A 16,927-nucleotide genomic window follows, 5' to 3' on the forward strand; every position below is an offset into this window, starting at 1 on the left:
CAAACCGCAACCTAAAAGTGAAGGATGAGCATCCTGCCGATAGGCTTGTGTTGTCCTTATCTCGGCGTGCGACTTGTGTACAGCGCGACTGAAGAGACCAGAAACCACCATACTCAGCACACAGCCAACGCGCTTCGATTCTTCGTAACACGTATTTAAAACTCGTCGTGCTCATTCATCGATTTCTGCGTTCTTACAAATTGGGATTGGATTTGCAATGCCCATAGCAGTCCGCTTATCATTTTAACCTCCCCTGCTGAAAAGACTGGCTCTATGATTGTATTCATCTAGGTAAGAACGCATACTCATCTTTTAGCAGTAGCATCCGGAATAAGGAGGCCAAAATGTCTGCTTCGGGCCATTAAAGAAGCCATATCCTCCTTGCGAAGTAAACCCGCGGTCTCTGGATGACCAACCGCGCGCCTGGCAACAACAGGAATGAACCCAGCAGCAATTTTGTCACACCGTATTGTCTTACTGGGCGTGAGACTTGAGAGCCTGGATCTGATCAAAAGGATTTTCAAGACTATTCTTGCTTAGCAGAAAATCACGTCCGCTTATCAGTATTTTATAGGACTTTTCTGTCGAATGTATGAAAGGGGTGCGGTTCGTTCGCCGGTCACCAACATAGCACTTGCTGACGGAGTACCAGAGGGCAAAATTGATAGTAATGCCCTGATATCCAGTTGCTAAAGAAATTTCGTGAACGGGAGCGAGAGAGAGCTCATGTGGACATACAAGGACTCACAATCAGTGGATCTAATCAGATATCTCTCAAACAACACTGAAAAACCCCCTTGATTTCCAGATGCTAAGGTCAGTGACAATCTCTTCTACAGCGGGTGATTTGCAAGCCGCCCACTTCATTGATCAGACCAGTCAAAATCTTGGTAACTTAGTGTCTATGGAGGCAGACCTAACATTGGATAGTCTAGTTGACTTATTCCATGAAGCCAGCAACGCCAGCAGTGGTCCTATACAATCCCTGAAGTTGGACAGCACTCTCAATTTCGCGATGACGTACAATTACTGCCTGACTGGCAAGCCGACACAGATGGTTCAGCATTGATCAAAGGTGTCACCAGTTCATTTTCGTTTATTTATCTCATTATATCCGTCCCTACCAGCCATCAAGAAGATAGCTTACCTGCCTAGGCTTCTTGGTAGGCTCGTTGCCAATGACCGTATTCAGATTTGCGTTTCATGTTTGTGCTAAGGTAAACTGGTGCGGACCTCATGAAAGCTCCTTTGTACGGAATACCATCGGCTTCATCGCCTAATTCAGGATCCCAAAGGCTGGTACATTGTGTGTCAAGCATTGATGTATGGAACGTCACTGGATTGATTTAACAGCACCAAAAGAGTCATTGAAGATGGATCGTTAACAACTACACCTAGTCTCCACATCTTGGGACACTGGATAGCATAGTAGAACCCCTACCCTCAATAAGCCACCATTCGGGAACAGCTATATCTTGATTTACAGACACTGTCGGCCACCGCTTCCTCGCCGTGACTGCATTCGGGGCTCTCGAAAATCTGAGAATTGAGTCTAGCAGAACAAGGCCAAAGTCGGAGAGACACAGAGAAGTGGGGATAGGATCAGCAGCCTAACGGTCACACGTGATCCATGGCCACTTTCCATGGTTCATCCTCGCTTCGTAGGATAGGGTGTAGTATCTTCAAGTTGATCAGAGACATTGTTGGCAAGTTCATCCTATGTGCAGCCAATTTGAGTCAAATTCTTTTCTGGCTCACCTCTTTCGCTTCTGCGGCGCGCAGCAACTGAAATGACATCAGACCACGATTCATGAAAATGGGCGGCATACCGTTTAAGTCCACCGGGTGCAATACATGCCGGCGCCGAAAGGTTAAGGTAAGACTAAACACAAATTCTGTCCTACGCAACAAGCCAGCATTCCGGGCCATTGGGTTATAACGCATGCTTAGTGCGATGAACTCAAACCGGAATGCCTCCGGTGCCTCAAGAACGGCCATATCTGCACCGGTTATGAGCGGTCAAGAGTTTTCATACACAAATCCCCCAATGCAATGGAGGATGGTGCGCAAAAGTTCACCCGGCGTCCAAAAGCTCTCCTGAATGGTCCTAGAACTCACCAAGTAGACCAGGTGGGGCCCGAAATTCAGTTCAATACAAATGTGGAGGTCCGATCTCAACTGTTCCAGTCCTTCATAGACAGATACCTGCCCCAGTCAAAATATATATGCGACAGGACGGGGAAGAATATTCTTCAAACTCTTCCAGACCTCTCTGGGAGTAGCTTGCTCCTAGACAAAGCGGTCATCGCTCTCTCCACGGCATTTTTGGCAAAACAAAATCAAGATAGACATTTACTGCAGAACAGCACCAAAATCTACGGGAATGCCATTCAGATGCTAAATGGTAAGATAAGCTCCGGGAGAACTTTCGGAAAAGATGTCTGGTATACCACGATAATCTTTCAAATATATGAAGTATGTCTCACAGATATACTTGCACTCGGTCCCACTGTTATCGCATGAGCTGACAGCGAAGCAGTTAATCAATTGCTCTCCACCGGGGTTTGGGGCGTGGATTGCCCATGTCCAAGGCAGTAGTGCGGTCATCAACCAGTGCTCTGGACAGGATGACGAAACCGCTACCTCAAGGCTCTTTCTTCGTCAACTCAAGTTCGTCACTGTTAGTGTTCCGATCCTAGAGAAGTTGACCACTTGTACCTGCTGATGCCTAGCAAACCAGTTGTGCGATGCAATTGGAAAACGCAAAGCGCCCGATTTCTACGACGCTTCGGCTTGGCAGGGTAGCTCGTTGCAAGACTCAGATGGTCCTGAGCCCATCGATGAGCTTATTGATCGGTTGGCGGACTGTTGTGCTTTGATGGAACAAGTTGACAGCTTTCTCGAGGACCCGGTTGGTGGCCACGACCAGTTTCAAAGTACTGGGCGAGATTTGTTATTCTCTTGTTTCTCTTTAGAGGAGAAGCTCCATCGAATCTGTTGCATGATGCAGAAGGAACTCGGAAAACCTTCGGTATCACCTGCTAATATGACTTGTCGAAATGATTTTAGAAGCTCTCTCTACACCCACTTATTGCCCAAACCCTTTCAGTTCCCGTCTCTCACGTGTGCAGAGGCTCATCTAATATACTGGACTGCATTAGTACTGCTCTATCCTCTGATAGACCAGTTACTTGAGGTTCTCCAACTTTCGGCGGACCATGACTCTCTTGATAGCTGCTACTCATTTTCTGGCGAGCACGTAAACTCTGGAGTCACGCTGAATCTGGAAAGTATAGCTGATTTCACTAATCTTGCCGAGCACTATGCTGACCAGGTCTGTCGCTCTGTTATTTATTGTTTACAACCAGATTTGAAAACTTTGGGCGCCCAGGTACTGCTTGCTCCCTTGAGTCAGAGCGCACAGTTCTACAGCGTACATGAATTGGCTGGAAAATACCGGTGGTGCCAGGGAGTGTTTGTGCTTCTGCCTCAGTTAGGTCTTGGTATCGGGTATTTTCTGAAGAATATGGTCTGGCCCAAATACCGTTCTTCGCAGAGATATCTGACTCCCAAATCGATATCGCCTGAGTGAGAGCAAATTTGGCGATTACAGCGGTCAACACCTATGCAAACAAGATGGCAAGATATTGGGCCACGTCAGGTACGACCAGGATAAGCCGACCGCGCAAGCACAAGGGCTCTGCTAAGTTTCCTCTAAAGACCAGCTTCCATGTGCCAGCGTCAATGCCCATCGAGCCCAAGCTTCAGACAATAGACTTTTGTCCGGGAGAGAGCTCTGAATGTGTCGTCTATCATACATAACAAATGAGTGTAGGCAGCTATCAGTGTTAAGTCCTTTAATGCTATAGCCCAAGAGTATCACCATCGATCAGGAAAAGTCCGCCTTTTTGTCTTTGTTGGTTGGTACATTATCATCACATATCATGTTGCGACCCTAGAGTTTCCAAATATATATAAGATGTTCATATGATGTGTGTATGTGTGGCAATATACATGTTGAGTTGCTTGTAAATAGTAGAGCATGTACGGAGTACTCCGTACTGTATATACATACGGTCGAAAGGATACCTTTAAAAAAAAGTGAGGAGACTACTGTTTTCAGGAATGCTCGAAGCATGGACTCCGATGTTCGCTTTCCGCGGAATGCAATGCACCTCTGGAATGTCGGGTAAATGTCAAACTGCCACTTGTGATTGGCTCGAGTCAATTACCGATTTATCAGCAGGTTTATTTCCCGTGATCACGTGAACCCATTGCGTCAGAGTGCCGGGCGGTCGGAAGAAAGTATTGTACTCCATCAACTATCCAAAAACAATTTCCAAACAGACAAACCAGATACGCCAGTGTACTAGGTTGCCAAGTTCACAATATGTCTGCCAGCTCAGTATCCGGTGCCATGCTTAGGCGAGCTATTCTGAACTCTAGAGTCACGGCACAGCGTTTGAGTATGATTGAGCCTTCCTCGCGCACCGTCCTCCCCAACGTCTTTGCATCTTACAGAACTATCCACCATTCGGCTCGGTTGCCCGCTATTACTGCCTCGGAGGCTCGTCATCGGCCGACTTTGCGGCCTCACCAACAGTCTGCAGTGGCCCGTGTGAATGGGCCCGCCCCAGTCAGCAAGCGCTCAATCTTCATCCAAACCGAGAATACACCAAATCCCGATGTAGGTCTATCACTATTCAGGCCATTTCAATTGGACTCATACTGACGCTGATACTTGGCTTTAGGCTCTGAAGTTCATCCCTAACCATCGTGTCCTCCCGGAGGATTTCCCGACATCGTTCCTCGAGTACCTGTCGCCTCGCTCTACCCTCGCTCCTCCTCACCCTTCCCCTTTGGCTGCGAACCTGTTCAATGTTGATGGAGTCACCTCTATCTTCTTTGGGCCCGAGTTCATCACTGTGACTAAGGCAAGCGACGCGAACTGGGCCCATATCAAACCCGAGATCTTCAGCTTGATTACGCAGGCGGTAACCTCCGGCGAGCCGATCGTCAACACGGTCGCTAAGTCCGGAGAGAACGCGCAAGAGGGCGGCGAGGAGGAATCGCTCAGCTACAACGAAGAGGACGACGAAGTTGTCAGCATGATCAAGGAGCTCCTGGAGACAAGAATCCGGCCGGCAATCCAGGAAGACGGAGGCGACATTGAGCTTCGTGGTTTTGAGAACGGTATTGTGATGCTGAAGTTGCGCGGTGCCTGCCGGACCTGCGACTCAAGCACTGTCACTCTGAAGAATGGCATTGAGTCTATGCTTATGCACTACGTAAGTTTCCCGCCTTTTGTTCTCCCCTCGAGGTTGCTTGTTGGGGTAGGTGGCTAATGGTGCATTTCTGGACAGATCGAGGAAGTGCAGGGAGTTGAGCAAGTGATGGATGAAGAAGAGGAGATTTCGATGCACGAATTCGCTAAGTTTGAAGAGAAGTTGCGCCAGCAGAAGGGTGCTGCTGCCACCGCTTCTACAGGAGGCAAAGGAACTCTGGACTCGGCCCCATAAAAGCATTGTATTTTGCCCGTGTCTTTGTTCGTTTGTTTCGTTTATATACCATTGGTTGCATATCAATGTTTTAATGAGTGGATAGAAGAGTTTTGCGTATGGAAATCCTCATTTTTACGTCTCTCCGTAATGGGGACTTGTACAATAACTATCAAATATACTATAAAAACACACACACCTCTATAGAGTATTCTATAACGACTTTGATGAGCAAGACTACGAAATCCAACAAGGCATAGACTAACGTGATCGGTAAGCGAGCGACGCATGTAAGCGGGTGACGCAGCTCTGTATTCCATACAAATCAGCCCTTTTTGCTACTTGGATATCTCAGTAACCAGAGATTGCAAAGATATAATATTTTATATATAATATATTATAGGGTAAAACAGGCTAAAAATATTTTTCTCTTATTTTTTTATTTTTAGTCTTACACTTTCCAGTAGAAATATCAAAAATACAGGTGCAATATTTAATATTGAAACAAGTATCGCATATATAAACTTCTCTACTTTATAGTTTAAAGATAAAGTACTAATATATACTATCTTCGAATATTATATTACTATAGCTTGTGGTTACTGAGATATTCCAGTAGTAAAAAGGGCTGATTTGTATGGAATATAGAGCTGCGTCACCCGCTTACCAATTACGTTAAGAACAACAAGATTAACATATAATCTCAGTCTTGGTACCCTCTCAAGCTGAAGAGGTCCTAAATTCGCCACGGCCCTACACCAACAGCCCAGCCTCTCGCCACAGAAAAATAGAACAAATTGGGCCTCGGGAATGAGGAGCCGAATGCCGAACACAACAAAACGAAAAATTACAGACACATGTCGCAACGACATACCCCAACCAAGCAGAGCCAATACCGCAAGGGGAATTGAAAAACAAAGATACTAGCGTCGGGTGGGAGCGCGGAAGGTGGAGTTCCAAATTGGAGAAGTGAGGCCTAGGGATGCAATGGACTTTTCTCTCGGCCGGGGAGGGGGGGAGGCGGTGCTCAAGCGTAGGTAGTGCTAATTTAGTCGATATCTTGAGGGGCTACGGACATAATCTCGTAACTAAGGGATGTTGGTATTCGAATTTTACTGCAGGGGATGTGTGAAGCATCTGACTTCCCAGACCTGGAGGTTTATATGAAAGGTAGACATGGTCGGACCTGCCTGGAAGGGGCTGCGAGGTTCTAGATGCGGATCGAAATCATAAAGTCTTATCCGTATGTAGTTAACAATTGTGAGATCGGATCGGCTTTCAAATATTACCGGTGGGAAATGGAGGATGGGATGGGAATAATAGGTTTTCTTGCTTGTGTGTGGCTGAGGTGTTAGTCAGAGTGTATCGTATACGAGTATCTGCCGTTCTCCATATATATATTCGTGTACATTGAAGTCCCGTTACGGGGTTCGACAGAGACCACTAGTCAAGGAGGTATTAAACCGAATCTCGGGGAATATAAGCATCACAACGATAAAGAGAAGGATCCAAATATAAAAAAAGAAGAAAAGGAGGAGGGGGGGAAAGAGGAAGGGGAAGGAAAAACTTTGATCAAAGAAATCCTGTCAATACGGTATCAGATGACGATCAAGGAGAGTAATCGTGCAACATCCTCACGTCACCAATCCGGCCTCGGTTGAAATATTGCATAGTGAATGGGGCTGAAGACTGGGATGGACATCCAGTAATCCGTGGGTTACCATCAATCTTTGGTGTCATTAACCATCATTGACCCAGTGGCCGGAGGAAGGGTCCAACAGCTCTCAACCATGGGTGGGGCTGCAGAGCTCTTCCTGTTGGAGAAGTTGAACTGTCTGTTAATGTTGCAACCCCCTTGGACTGACGAAAGGGGTAGCCAGGGGCCTAAACGGACAGTCACTGTGGGAGATGGAACTTACCTCTTGAGGATATCGGTGAGTAACGGAAATCGCTCTCCTCTGACGACGGGGAATATAGTATGGCTGGAAAGGAAAACAAGAACCTAGGCAAATGCAAAGGCGGCTCGTGGACTGAAAGAACCAATGCGGGAAAGCTCTCTCCGCAATTTGGATGGCAGAAGATCCTGCATGACATGGGAACTTGCGTCTCGTAATTGGACGGCATTCCTTCGGCCCTAACTTTACTGGTGAGGAGGTCATCTTTTCATGACAATATGATTTGCTTGCGTCCTTCTTCCCCCGCAATTTCAGATGCGCTTCTTTTTAGTGCGGCACATGGTTGGTCCAAAAGAGATTCCCAAAAGAGGGGATATGATGTTCGGCCTCCTTCGATTAATGGATGGAAGTATGGGAGGGTTAATCATGTACCTGGGACCTGAGATGTTTGCTTCGAACATGAACAATTTTCCTGGATGCTTTTTGCTGTTTTTACCCAAAGATTGTCGGGTATCGTGGAGTGTAACGTAACGACAGTATGACGTTATGATACAAGAGAAGTGGTCTGACACCTGTGATCCTCTTTTCTAAATTTCCGGAAATAAGGATGGAAGAAAAGTAAAAATGAAAAATAAAAATAAAAATAAAAATAAAATAAAATAAAGGAAGGAAAAGAAAGAAGATTTGATAATAAATATAGGGCTATGAGTGACTCAATTTGGTCCTTTCTATTGTACATTTACATTATAATACACGGAGCACAAGAGAATAGCTCCCTGTTCGGGTTGCTTCCGGGTGGTCTCTGTAAACCTCTTAAATGGTAGCGGCATATCATATAGTGGGGCAACTGGGAAGAGACTACCACACACACACTCTCTCTCTTAAATGTCAGCCGACGACTTTCATATGAATCAATCAATCAATCGATCCATTCAATTCAATTCAACTCTAGTTATACTCTCGCTCTCTCCCTCTCAAATTCTTGCTTTATACATTTCTTTGTTACGGTTGGGACCTCGTAGTCAAGCGCTAGTATAGGTATTTGGTCGCATGAGCTGTGCATGGAACATGAGGGGATGATGCAATTGAATGAGGTGAGAATCCCTTTCTCAAAGTTCGTTCCCTCAATATATTTTCGTGGAATAGATCGTAGCGACAGAGAGTTTCTCTTCTCTATTCAAATTGAATGTATAGATAGGTACATTTACATGGGAGAGGCACCACCTGTGTCTGTTCACGGAGGATTTTGTGAAATCCAAGGACGCTGAGAGGTGGCTCGGGGCATCCGATTCCCTTTTGAAAACCCCGGAGGATCTTCAACTTGGCCTCCACTCGACCCACTCAAAGCGTTCCATCGATGGCCGACCAGTTCCTTGCACCTGTCTGCCTGTCTGTCATACTACACTAAGTACCACTTTACTTGCCGCCACCTCTCATTCTATTACATGATCTTTGCTACATTGATCCCATACCTAAGGCATTACTGGGACTGATGAATGGTCGGAAGCGACGAATGCTTTCTCGTAGTATTTCCTTCCCTCTCCTATTAATTAGACGCATGAGTATCTTTCAATTCGTCCGCGCGCCTCTTTCTTCATACCTACTGCACTCGACCTGTGGCTCCATGCGAGGTTTATCTAGGCTCTTCTGTCAAGATATCTTACCCCGCCTCTCCCCCCAAAGTAATTAAAAAGGCTCCCGGGCTCAATTCAACATTGGTTGGTCCATACACCCATGTGTGAATGTCGCTCAGAGGCACAGACCAATGAACCCACCATCTCAATGAACTGACTCCCTGAACCTAACCACGATTATGGTAGTAGCTTGACGGACCACTTGCGCCACTTCCCTCTCGGTGCCCCGACCCGTGGCTCGTCTTTCTCCTCCTTCGTGCCCACTCTCAGTGGCCTGAGGTTTAGGTACATTAGCTGCTGCGACGGTTTTAGCTTGCATTTTTTTTTTATCTATCCATCCTTTCTCATTACTGTACAACTTCTCCTCCTTTTTCTAATTCTCTTTTCGCCTCCCTCGAGATTTCTCTTTTTTTCCCTTCTTTTTCTTTTTTCCGCGTCTTCCTCCTTCTCGGAACAGGCACTACTTTGGAATTTGATCTCTCTGCCTCACTTTTCTCCGTACTCAACTATTAGAGCACCGTCACCCGCCTTGTGCCCCTGGCCCACCTCCCGCATTTTGGGGCGACAGATCGATCCAGCAACGTTGCAGAAGCCACACTCCGGCTCTCTCCAAAGCACCTTTACGAAGCTGCTACGCCGCTTTCAACTCTTCGCCCTCACGCTTCCAACCTCTCTTCGCCACGACCAACACCCATCGAAATAACACCGATTAAAAAGACACGCATAAAAAGAGAGAAGACGTCCTTCGTAATCAGTTTGATTTTTGCTTGATTGAATCGCGACGGTTCATTCTTATCTCACCAGTGATCTCGCGTGCGCCCTCCTCGAAGATGCGCTACTCTTAAGGGGATCTACCCATAAGTTACTGGAGCCACACTGATTCCCAACGTCATCCGTTGAATGGTCACGCTACCGTCTACGATCCCGCGCTTTCTGGACCAACTTTCTTGTCGCAACTCGACATCGAGTGTATCTCTAGATTCCCCGTGAACGGAATCAATTTGAATTGAGCTGGGCAATAACGGTCTTATCAAAATAAAAAAGACCAAAAAAAAATAATTTACCCAAAGAAATAAAGGGGAAAAAAAAAGAAAAAAAAAGAAAGAAACAGAACGATTATTCTCTCGGATAGGGGCCCATCTTGCCCGACTTCTTTGCCTACGGCCTTTTACAAGACGCCTTCTACGCATATTTCGATAGAAGCCTGGTCGCTTCTTTCAGCGCAATCATTACCTTCTTTTATACTGCAACGGAGATGCTCATTTGATTTAAAGATTGCCTTGTTATTTGGGATTGGATAGACTATTAAGAAAAGTTTCGTTTTTATTAGACTGGTAAGTCGGCATCATACGACGAAATCCGCAGAATTACTCACAGTCCCCGACTATCTTAACAGACGCGATCACGAACTTCATCTGCTTGTTAGTAACCTGTTGAGTCGATCGGCAATATTTCACGCTTCCTATATCAGTTACTGGTTTGACCCGAAATTGCACTTGCGAAAGGTATGTGCAAAGGATTTCCTATATTGGATGTTTCAAGGCTGTTGAGATGAGTGTCGAGCAACCCGCAATTTCCCCCTCCCCGCAGCCCGCATTCCACTGCATATTTTATGTTGCTTTTTTGTTCCTTTTCCCCCGCGATTTGTCCCAGACCCAATGGGGAAGCTTCGCCATGTTGTAGCATCAATCTTACATTCAAGCAATATGCACAAAGCGTTCTGAATGCCGAGAAGGTACACCAGGGTCACAAACCGTTGGGATATATGCCTTATCTTATTTGTTATTCAATGTCCTTCAAAACTCCGCAAGTCAACTACAGCAGAAACCCTAAGCAAACGTCGTCATACCCCCAGAGATTCACCAGCTTTCATTAATAGCCAGTGAGGGATGAATCGAGTACTACCTATATTGCGTTGAGATTCTCTTTCCATAGGGTTGGCAGTCATCTGACATGCTATACCCGGCAATTCACCACGTCCAACTCCCAATATCGCCACCCGCAGTTGTTGGCGGTGTATATACCCTTTCATCATCTTCATGATCCTCCGACATGATTCGTTTCTCTATTTCTCGAAGTACCCAAACATATGTATCCCTTTTCTGTCGGTTGGCACACCCCACATGCGTTTCCTTAGTTTTGTGTTTCTGTTCGTTCTACTGCACACATCCTTCCCATTGCAATATCTATGCAGATCAAACTGACCTTAGTACAACAAGAGTGTTTATAAATCTCAGATTCCCTTTGCCTTTTTTTTTTTTTTTTTTTTAAAGAACTTGTCTTCAGAATTCATAGATTGTTTCGACATTGTCCGTTAACCTTGCTTAGTTTTTCATCTTCGAAAGTCGACCACACGCTTTTTGAATTTTGATTCTTTACTTTGACTACCGACTGGTGATTCGTTTCGACCGCTTCTGAAGGCTAAACGCAAACTTTTCATCCCTCTTCTCAGCATATAACCGCTGATCTTGATCTTACAAAGCCTGGGTGAGTAACCTGTGTACCTTCTAGCCACTGGTTGATAGTACCGTGCTGTTGTGAACCTTAAAGACAGCCCTTCCTGTTCCTAGCCGCAGCATACTGCATGCATTGACTAACTTCTTGTTCTTAGGTCTCTCCTTGTCTTTATAACTTAGAAAGTCTGGCAAGACTTGCTTTTTTCTGCAATTAGGGAGGGACTCCTTCAACTTCTATAACACTATGGCTGCGCAAGCCAATAAGCCAGTGCAGGCAATCAAGTCTAGCACTTCTTCCACCCCAAATGCTACTGCTTCTGTCAGACTGGAGAAGACGCACCCAGGTGTTCGCCGCTCGACGCCTGATTCGGAGGCGTTGGCGTCGTCCGATGATGACATTGAACACACGCAGGTTACATCTACATCTACCATTGCACCCGTTCCAAAGCCTGCACGTCGTACTTCGTGGCTCAATGAAGTGCCTGTCAATATTCACCGAAAAGCTTCTTTAACTAGCACTGGCCCCCTGTCCTCCGGCGCTTCAAACCCGACTAGTCCCGCGACCGACCAGTCCGGATGGCCTAGCACGAGCCCCGTAATGAGTAGTTCCATCAGCTGGAATCACGTTGGGAGTGGCTCATTCCCATGGGGCACTGGAATTTGGAACACCGAATCTCGGAAAGAGCCACCACCTCGTCTGGCTGAAATCGTCCCGTCTCCCACTATGTCTAACCCTTCAACCGCAAGCAACTATTTTAATGACGAGTTGCTGAGCCCTACGACCCGTACGACATCTGGCGAATCGGCTATTCCTTTCTCAATTCCGCTGCACCCAACCCCTAAAACCTATCGTTCGCAGTCGTACTCGGTGGGCCAGTTGGATCCGGAATTCTTAAACCTAATGGCAAACAAGCCCGGTGCGACTTACTCCGGTGGCGCTCGCTCTCGAAATGGGGGTCAGTTTTCTGCGTTGCAGCATCGCTCATCCCGGCCTAGTCTTCTCGAGTTGGGTCATGATCCTGCTACTCTCGGTCGGGTCCGCGAAGACGATGACGGCGAGGATGGAAGCCCCAACGGCTCGGAGCATAGTCTCAGCAACTACGCCAGTAATCAGGCCCGCACCATCGAACAACTGTCGCGAGAGAACGCTCTTCTGCGTCAGGCTGCCGGGCAGATGGATAGCAGCTTCCGAGACCGTGCTATGTCGTCCGCTTCCGCGACCGGCGGATACGTGGTTGGCGCAGGTGCTCATAACTTGCACCGCATCCGCGGCAGTGTCCCAGAAGAGGCAGATTTAGCAGTGGAAGATCTTGACGAAGTGGGAGATATCCCCGGCTACAACAGTATCCATGGCAGTGCCAGGAGAAGGTTTTCTGAGCACTCGGCCAACCTCGAAAAACAATTTCCACCGTTCACTTCACTGGAAAACCGGGCTCTGGATAATGTCAGGAAGGCCCACTGGCAAACCTCCCTCGGCTTTGGCAGTATGGCCGATATTCCTCAGAGTCGACGGCACTCTTTTGCCGATATCCCTATTCGGCACGGTTCTATTTCTGGTGAATCACAAGTAATCGCAACCTCGAGACCTGGGATTGGAGACCGGGAGGATAACTATGTTGGTGTCACTGAACCTGCCCTTTCAAACGCGCAAGGCCAGAATCGTGAGTATTATCGTGTTCATATGACTCCTCGTCCCGAGGAGCATGAAATGGAAACGGAGTATTTACGAGCTCGTCAATTTGCAGAATCCTACTTTGCTCGAGATCAAGCTCTTCGTGCTGCCGAGGCTCCCTCCGCAGTGCCGACATCCCTTCACCAAGCATATACGATGCCGACTGCCTATGCCCGCCACCAGGCAGGCCTCGCGCATTCACACCAAAACCAGCTTCTTTACATTGTGACGTTCAAGTGCCACCGCGCGGATGTTTTCTACATACAAGAAGACACCGGCCTTCAAGTGAAACCTGGAGATTTAGTCATCGTTGAAGCCGACCGCGGCACCGATCTCGGAACCATCCAACATGCCAACGTTTCCATGCAAAGGGCCCGTGAACTGAAACAACAGTATGCTGAAGAACATTACAAATGGTTGATGATGTTTTCTAGACAAGGTCAGAGTGGAGCGGCCAATGCCATCAGTCCCTCCGGGGGGTTGAGCAGCCGAAGCGCCATTGGTGGCATGGGTCCTCATGGTCCTCATGGAGTGCAGGAATCGGCTGCAGATATAAAGCCAAAGTTGATCAAGAGACTTGCTCAGAACCATGAGATTTTAACATTGCGTGATAAAGAAGGCAACGAGGCGAAGGCTAAGCGGGTCTGCCAGCAGAAAGTTGCAGAACATCGGCTCAACATGGAGATACTTGATGCGGAATTCCAAATGTTAGTATCGTATGAGAATTACTATGGACGGCCCTTGATACTAATAAATTTTTACAGGGATTGGAAGAAGCTTACTTTCTATTATTTCGCGGACTCATATATCAACTTCAACTCTCTTGTGACTGATTTATTCAAGATATACAAGACTAGGATTTGGATGTCAGCCATCAATCCAGCTTCGTTTGTCACGCCCCCAACTGCTGGCTTGCAGCCTCCAAACCCTCTGGGCTACAATAACGAGAACCAGACAGACCGATCTCATCACCCAGAAAGCAGGGCATACGGCCATGCTCGTGACGGGGTTGATAGAGAAGCTATTGCCAACCAGATGGGTGCGTTGCGTAACGCATACACAGAGTCCTATCAACCTTTCGGGCAGGGTCTTCGCCAGCCGGAATCTGGTTTGGGTGCGCTCGCTACCGGTGACCCTTTTTCTCCCTACTCACCCACAGCGTATGGTGGCTTAGAGTCTAGCTACGTTGATTATGCGACTAGTCCTGGGACAGCTACTGGTCCTCGCATTCACCAGTCTCATGCAGATTGGGCGGGCCGCTTCCAGGGACTGTCTCTAGGTTCTTGAGGCTGACAATATGCCCTGCTGTTCGCATAGTGGTGTGTCTCATGAGCTTGAGAAGAAGAGTGTTCGATTATGGAAACAGTCTATTCTGACGATGTCTTTACATCCTTTCTGTCTTCTCCGAAGCGTTACATGTTTGCGAACAAAGCCTCAGCTGCTGCACACGTTCATTCCTATATTGGGCTTAGTGGACAGAGCGAAGTAGCGCAAGACAGCTATTCGCTATGCCATTCTTTCCAGTATTTTCACACCCCTCTTCCCACGTCACAGATGCTTCCTTCAGCTAAGACTTCGACTAAATCCTCATGCTTGCCCTGTATCACATCATCCCCTAATCCCCCGCCACTCTTTATCCACCCTATTCCCCTTTGCCTGTAATGTGCCTTTTTTTTTTTTTTTTTTTTCCCCTATTTTTCATTTCTTTTCGCTTGTTAAAGAATTAGAAAATGCATGTCACGGATCAACGGAGATAATGATCTGTCGCTGGTGCTGATACCTAATAGACTTTCAGCTTCATGACCTAAATGCTCGGTTGCTTGAATTTGATGTCCAAGATGTTCTCAGGAGTTGGCGCGATTTTCCTGTTTGTACTCCCAAATGCTCTTTTATTTCTTTTAACTGCTGTACTATCCTGCTGTCTGTGCTTTGGTTGAATCTCGTCGTAGTTGTAGTGGATGAGGCGACACTTATCGGATATGGTTCTAAGTTTTGTCCACTTCATTGAGAGCGTGGAGAATAGGTGTCTACAATACGAGGGGGTAGTGAATACATGGTTTGACAGATTGTATCTTTGAACTTATCAATATCTACTATGAGGATTGTATCCCTCCACTAAAGGAGACTGGCAAGGAGAATAGTAAGCCCTGATTTACTATAGCAGAAAGCTAAGTGGTTTCGTCACAAGAACAACTTGGTTGCCTTATATTGAAGGCTTTACGGTTATAGACCGTACTCCTACTAGAACGATATTAAGGCTAAAAAAGAAAATTTTTTTGCTTTTTCATTTTCTTTTACTCTAACCATTTTCGGCTCTTGGCGGCTCTTCGACACCTCAGGCATTTGAAAGGGCTTACATGGATGCTGGTTGGTGGATGAGGGAGATCTCGCCTAATTTCCTAGCGTCCCACACACAACCTCGTTGAAGAGATCTCGTTCTTTCAACACCTCAGCAGTGACTTCGACGACAACAGACGACCTGCCACCGCCGACAAGGTATGTTTATAATACCCAGCTCTTCCTGAGTTCTTAAGACGATTTCACCAACGGCTTTGGAATTATCGGGAGCCATCAATTCTTTAACACTGACCTTTCCGTGTCCTTCAAGATGGGTGCCCTCAAGTACGTGGAAGAAATCCAGAAGAAGAAGCAGTCCGATGTGGTCCGCTTCCTTCTCCGTGTCCGTTGCTGGGAGGTGAGAATCCCCCCCTCAATATCGATAATTTAACATCCCGCCGGATGCTCGTGTGCTATGCCATAGGATACCTTTTTCTTCAGAGGGTGTTACTGGGCGGCTCGATACGATCTTTTTTCGCCGGCGGATGGATGTGGCACATTCTTTCGTGTGTCTTGCTATACACTCGTTGAACTTTGCTGAGAGTGCATCAATATAGCTCCGTCAGCTGAACGCTATCCACCGTGCTTCCCGTCCTTCTCGCCCCGACAAGGCTCGTCGTCTCGGATACAAGGCCAAGCAGGGTTATGTTGTCTACCGTATCCGTGTGAGACGCGGTGGCCGCAAGAGGCCCGCACCCAAGGGTGCCACCTACGGTATGCAGAATATTCTCTATCAGAATTGCGAAGGACGTCAGGAAGGGCAAGGGCTAAACAGTTTTCGATTGTAGGCAAGCCCACCAACCAGGGTATCAACCAGCTCAAGTACCAGCGTGCGCTCCGTGCTACCGCTGAGGAGCGTGTTGGCCGCCGCTGCGCCAACTTGCGTGTCCTGAACTCCTACTGGATCAACCAGGACTCTACCTACAAGTACTTCGAGGTTATCCTTGTCGACCCCCAGCACAAGGCCATCCGCCGTGATGCCCGCATCAACTGGATCTGCAACGCTGTCCACAAGGTTCGTTTCTCTTGCCCGGTGCTCTCTGGGAGACTAGTACTGATATAAATTTCTGCGAACAGCACCGCGAGGCTCGTGGTCTTACCGCCACTGGCAAGAAGTCCCGTGGTATCAACAAGGGCCACCGCTACAACAACACCAAGGCTGGCCGCCGCCACACCTGGAAGCTCCACAACACCCAGAGCTACTGGAGATACCGTTAAGCGTAGTTTGGTGGATAGCTGGGGTTGTGTGTCGTGGAAAAAATGTCATTCTGAGGATGTGTTTATCTCGATCAAAACTCGCTTCTATGACTATATCCTTGAAATGGGTGCGAGCATAATGCAACAGATCTTTCGGATCGGATGTTAGCAAAAATCTTTTCACTGGTTCAATTTTTATATTCCCCTAACGAAGTATGACTATTTCTGTTCAACCGCA

The 16,927-nt window shown here is 47.1% G+C and overlaps 4 protein-coding genes across 4 annotated transcripts; all 4 read left to right on the forward strand.

The window, feature by feature from the left end:
- Positions 1 to 1,816: 1,816 nt before the first annotated feature.
- On the forward strand, positions 1,817 to 3,592 carry BDV38DRAFT_273813 (Zn(II)2Cys6 transcription factor; the record flags this gene model as incomplete). Its single annotated transcript, XM_032057737.1, has 4 exons — positions 1,817 to 1,876; positions 1,951 to 2,475; positions 2,540 to 2,680; positions 2,741 to 3,592. The coding sequence occupies 4 exons, from the start codon at positions 1,817 to 1,819 to the stop codon at positions 3,590 to 3,592; spliced, it is 1,578 nt and encodes a 525-aa protein (XP_031910215.1).
- Positions 3,593 to 4,324: 732 nt separating this feature from the next.
- BDV38DRAFT_167655 (NifU family protein) lies at positions 4,325 to 5,550 on the forward strand. Its single transcript, XM_032051903.1, has 3 exons — positions 4,325 to 4,687; positions 4,752 to 5,288; positions 5,364 to 5,550. Exons 1-3 carry the CDS (start codon positions 4,391 to 4,393, stop codon positions 5,517 to 5,519), a joined length of 990 nt encoding a protein of 329 aa, XP_031910216.1. The 5' UTR covers positions 4,325 to 4,390; the 3' UTR covers positions 5,520 to 5,550.
- Positions 5,551 to 11,727: 6,177 nt separating this feature from the next.
- BDV38DRAFT_273815 (PSP1 family protein) lies at positions 11,728 to 14,442 on the forward strand (the record flags this gene model as incomplete). The annotated part of the gene is made up of 2 exons (XM_032057738.1): positions 11,728 to 13,862; positions 13,920 to 14,442. The coding sequence occupies 2 exons, from the start codon at positions 11,728 to 11,730 to the stop codon at positions 14,440 to 14,442; spliced, it is 2,658 nt and encodes an 885-aa protein (XP_031910217.1).
- A 1,321-nt stretch (positions 14,443 to 15,763) lies between these two features.
- Positions 15,764 to 16,710, forward strand: BDV38DRAFT_273816 (60S ribosomal protein eL15; the record flags this gene model as incomplete). Its single annotated transcript, XM_032057739.1, has 4 exons — positions 15,764 to 15,850; positions 16,050 to 16,206; positions 16,281 to 16,507; positions 16,570 to 16,710. 4 exons carry the CDS (start codon positions 15,764 to 15,766, stop codon positions 16,708 to 16,710), a joined length of 612 nt encoding a protein of 203 aa, XP_031910218.1.
- Positions 16,711 to 16,927: the final 217 nt, after the last annotated feature.

This window comes from Aspergillus pseudotamarii (genome assembly GCF_009193445.1).
Source record: "Aspergillus pseudotamarii strain CBS 117625 unplaced genomic scaffold BDV38scaffold_57, whole genome shotgun sequence".
In the NCBI taxonomy this organism is placed as follows: Eukaryota; Fungi; Ascomycota; class Eurotiomycetes; order Eurotiales; family Aspergillaceae; genus Aspergillus; species Aspergillus pseudotamarii.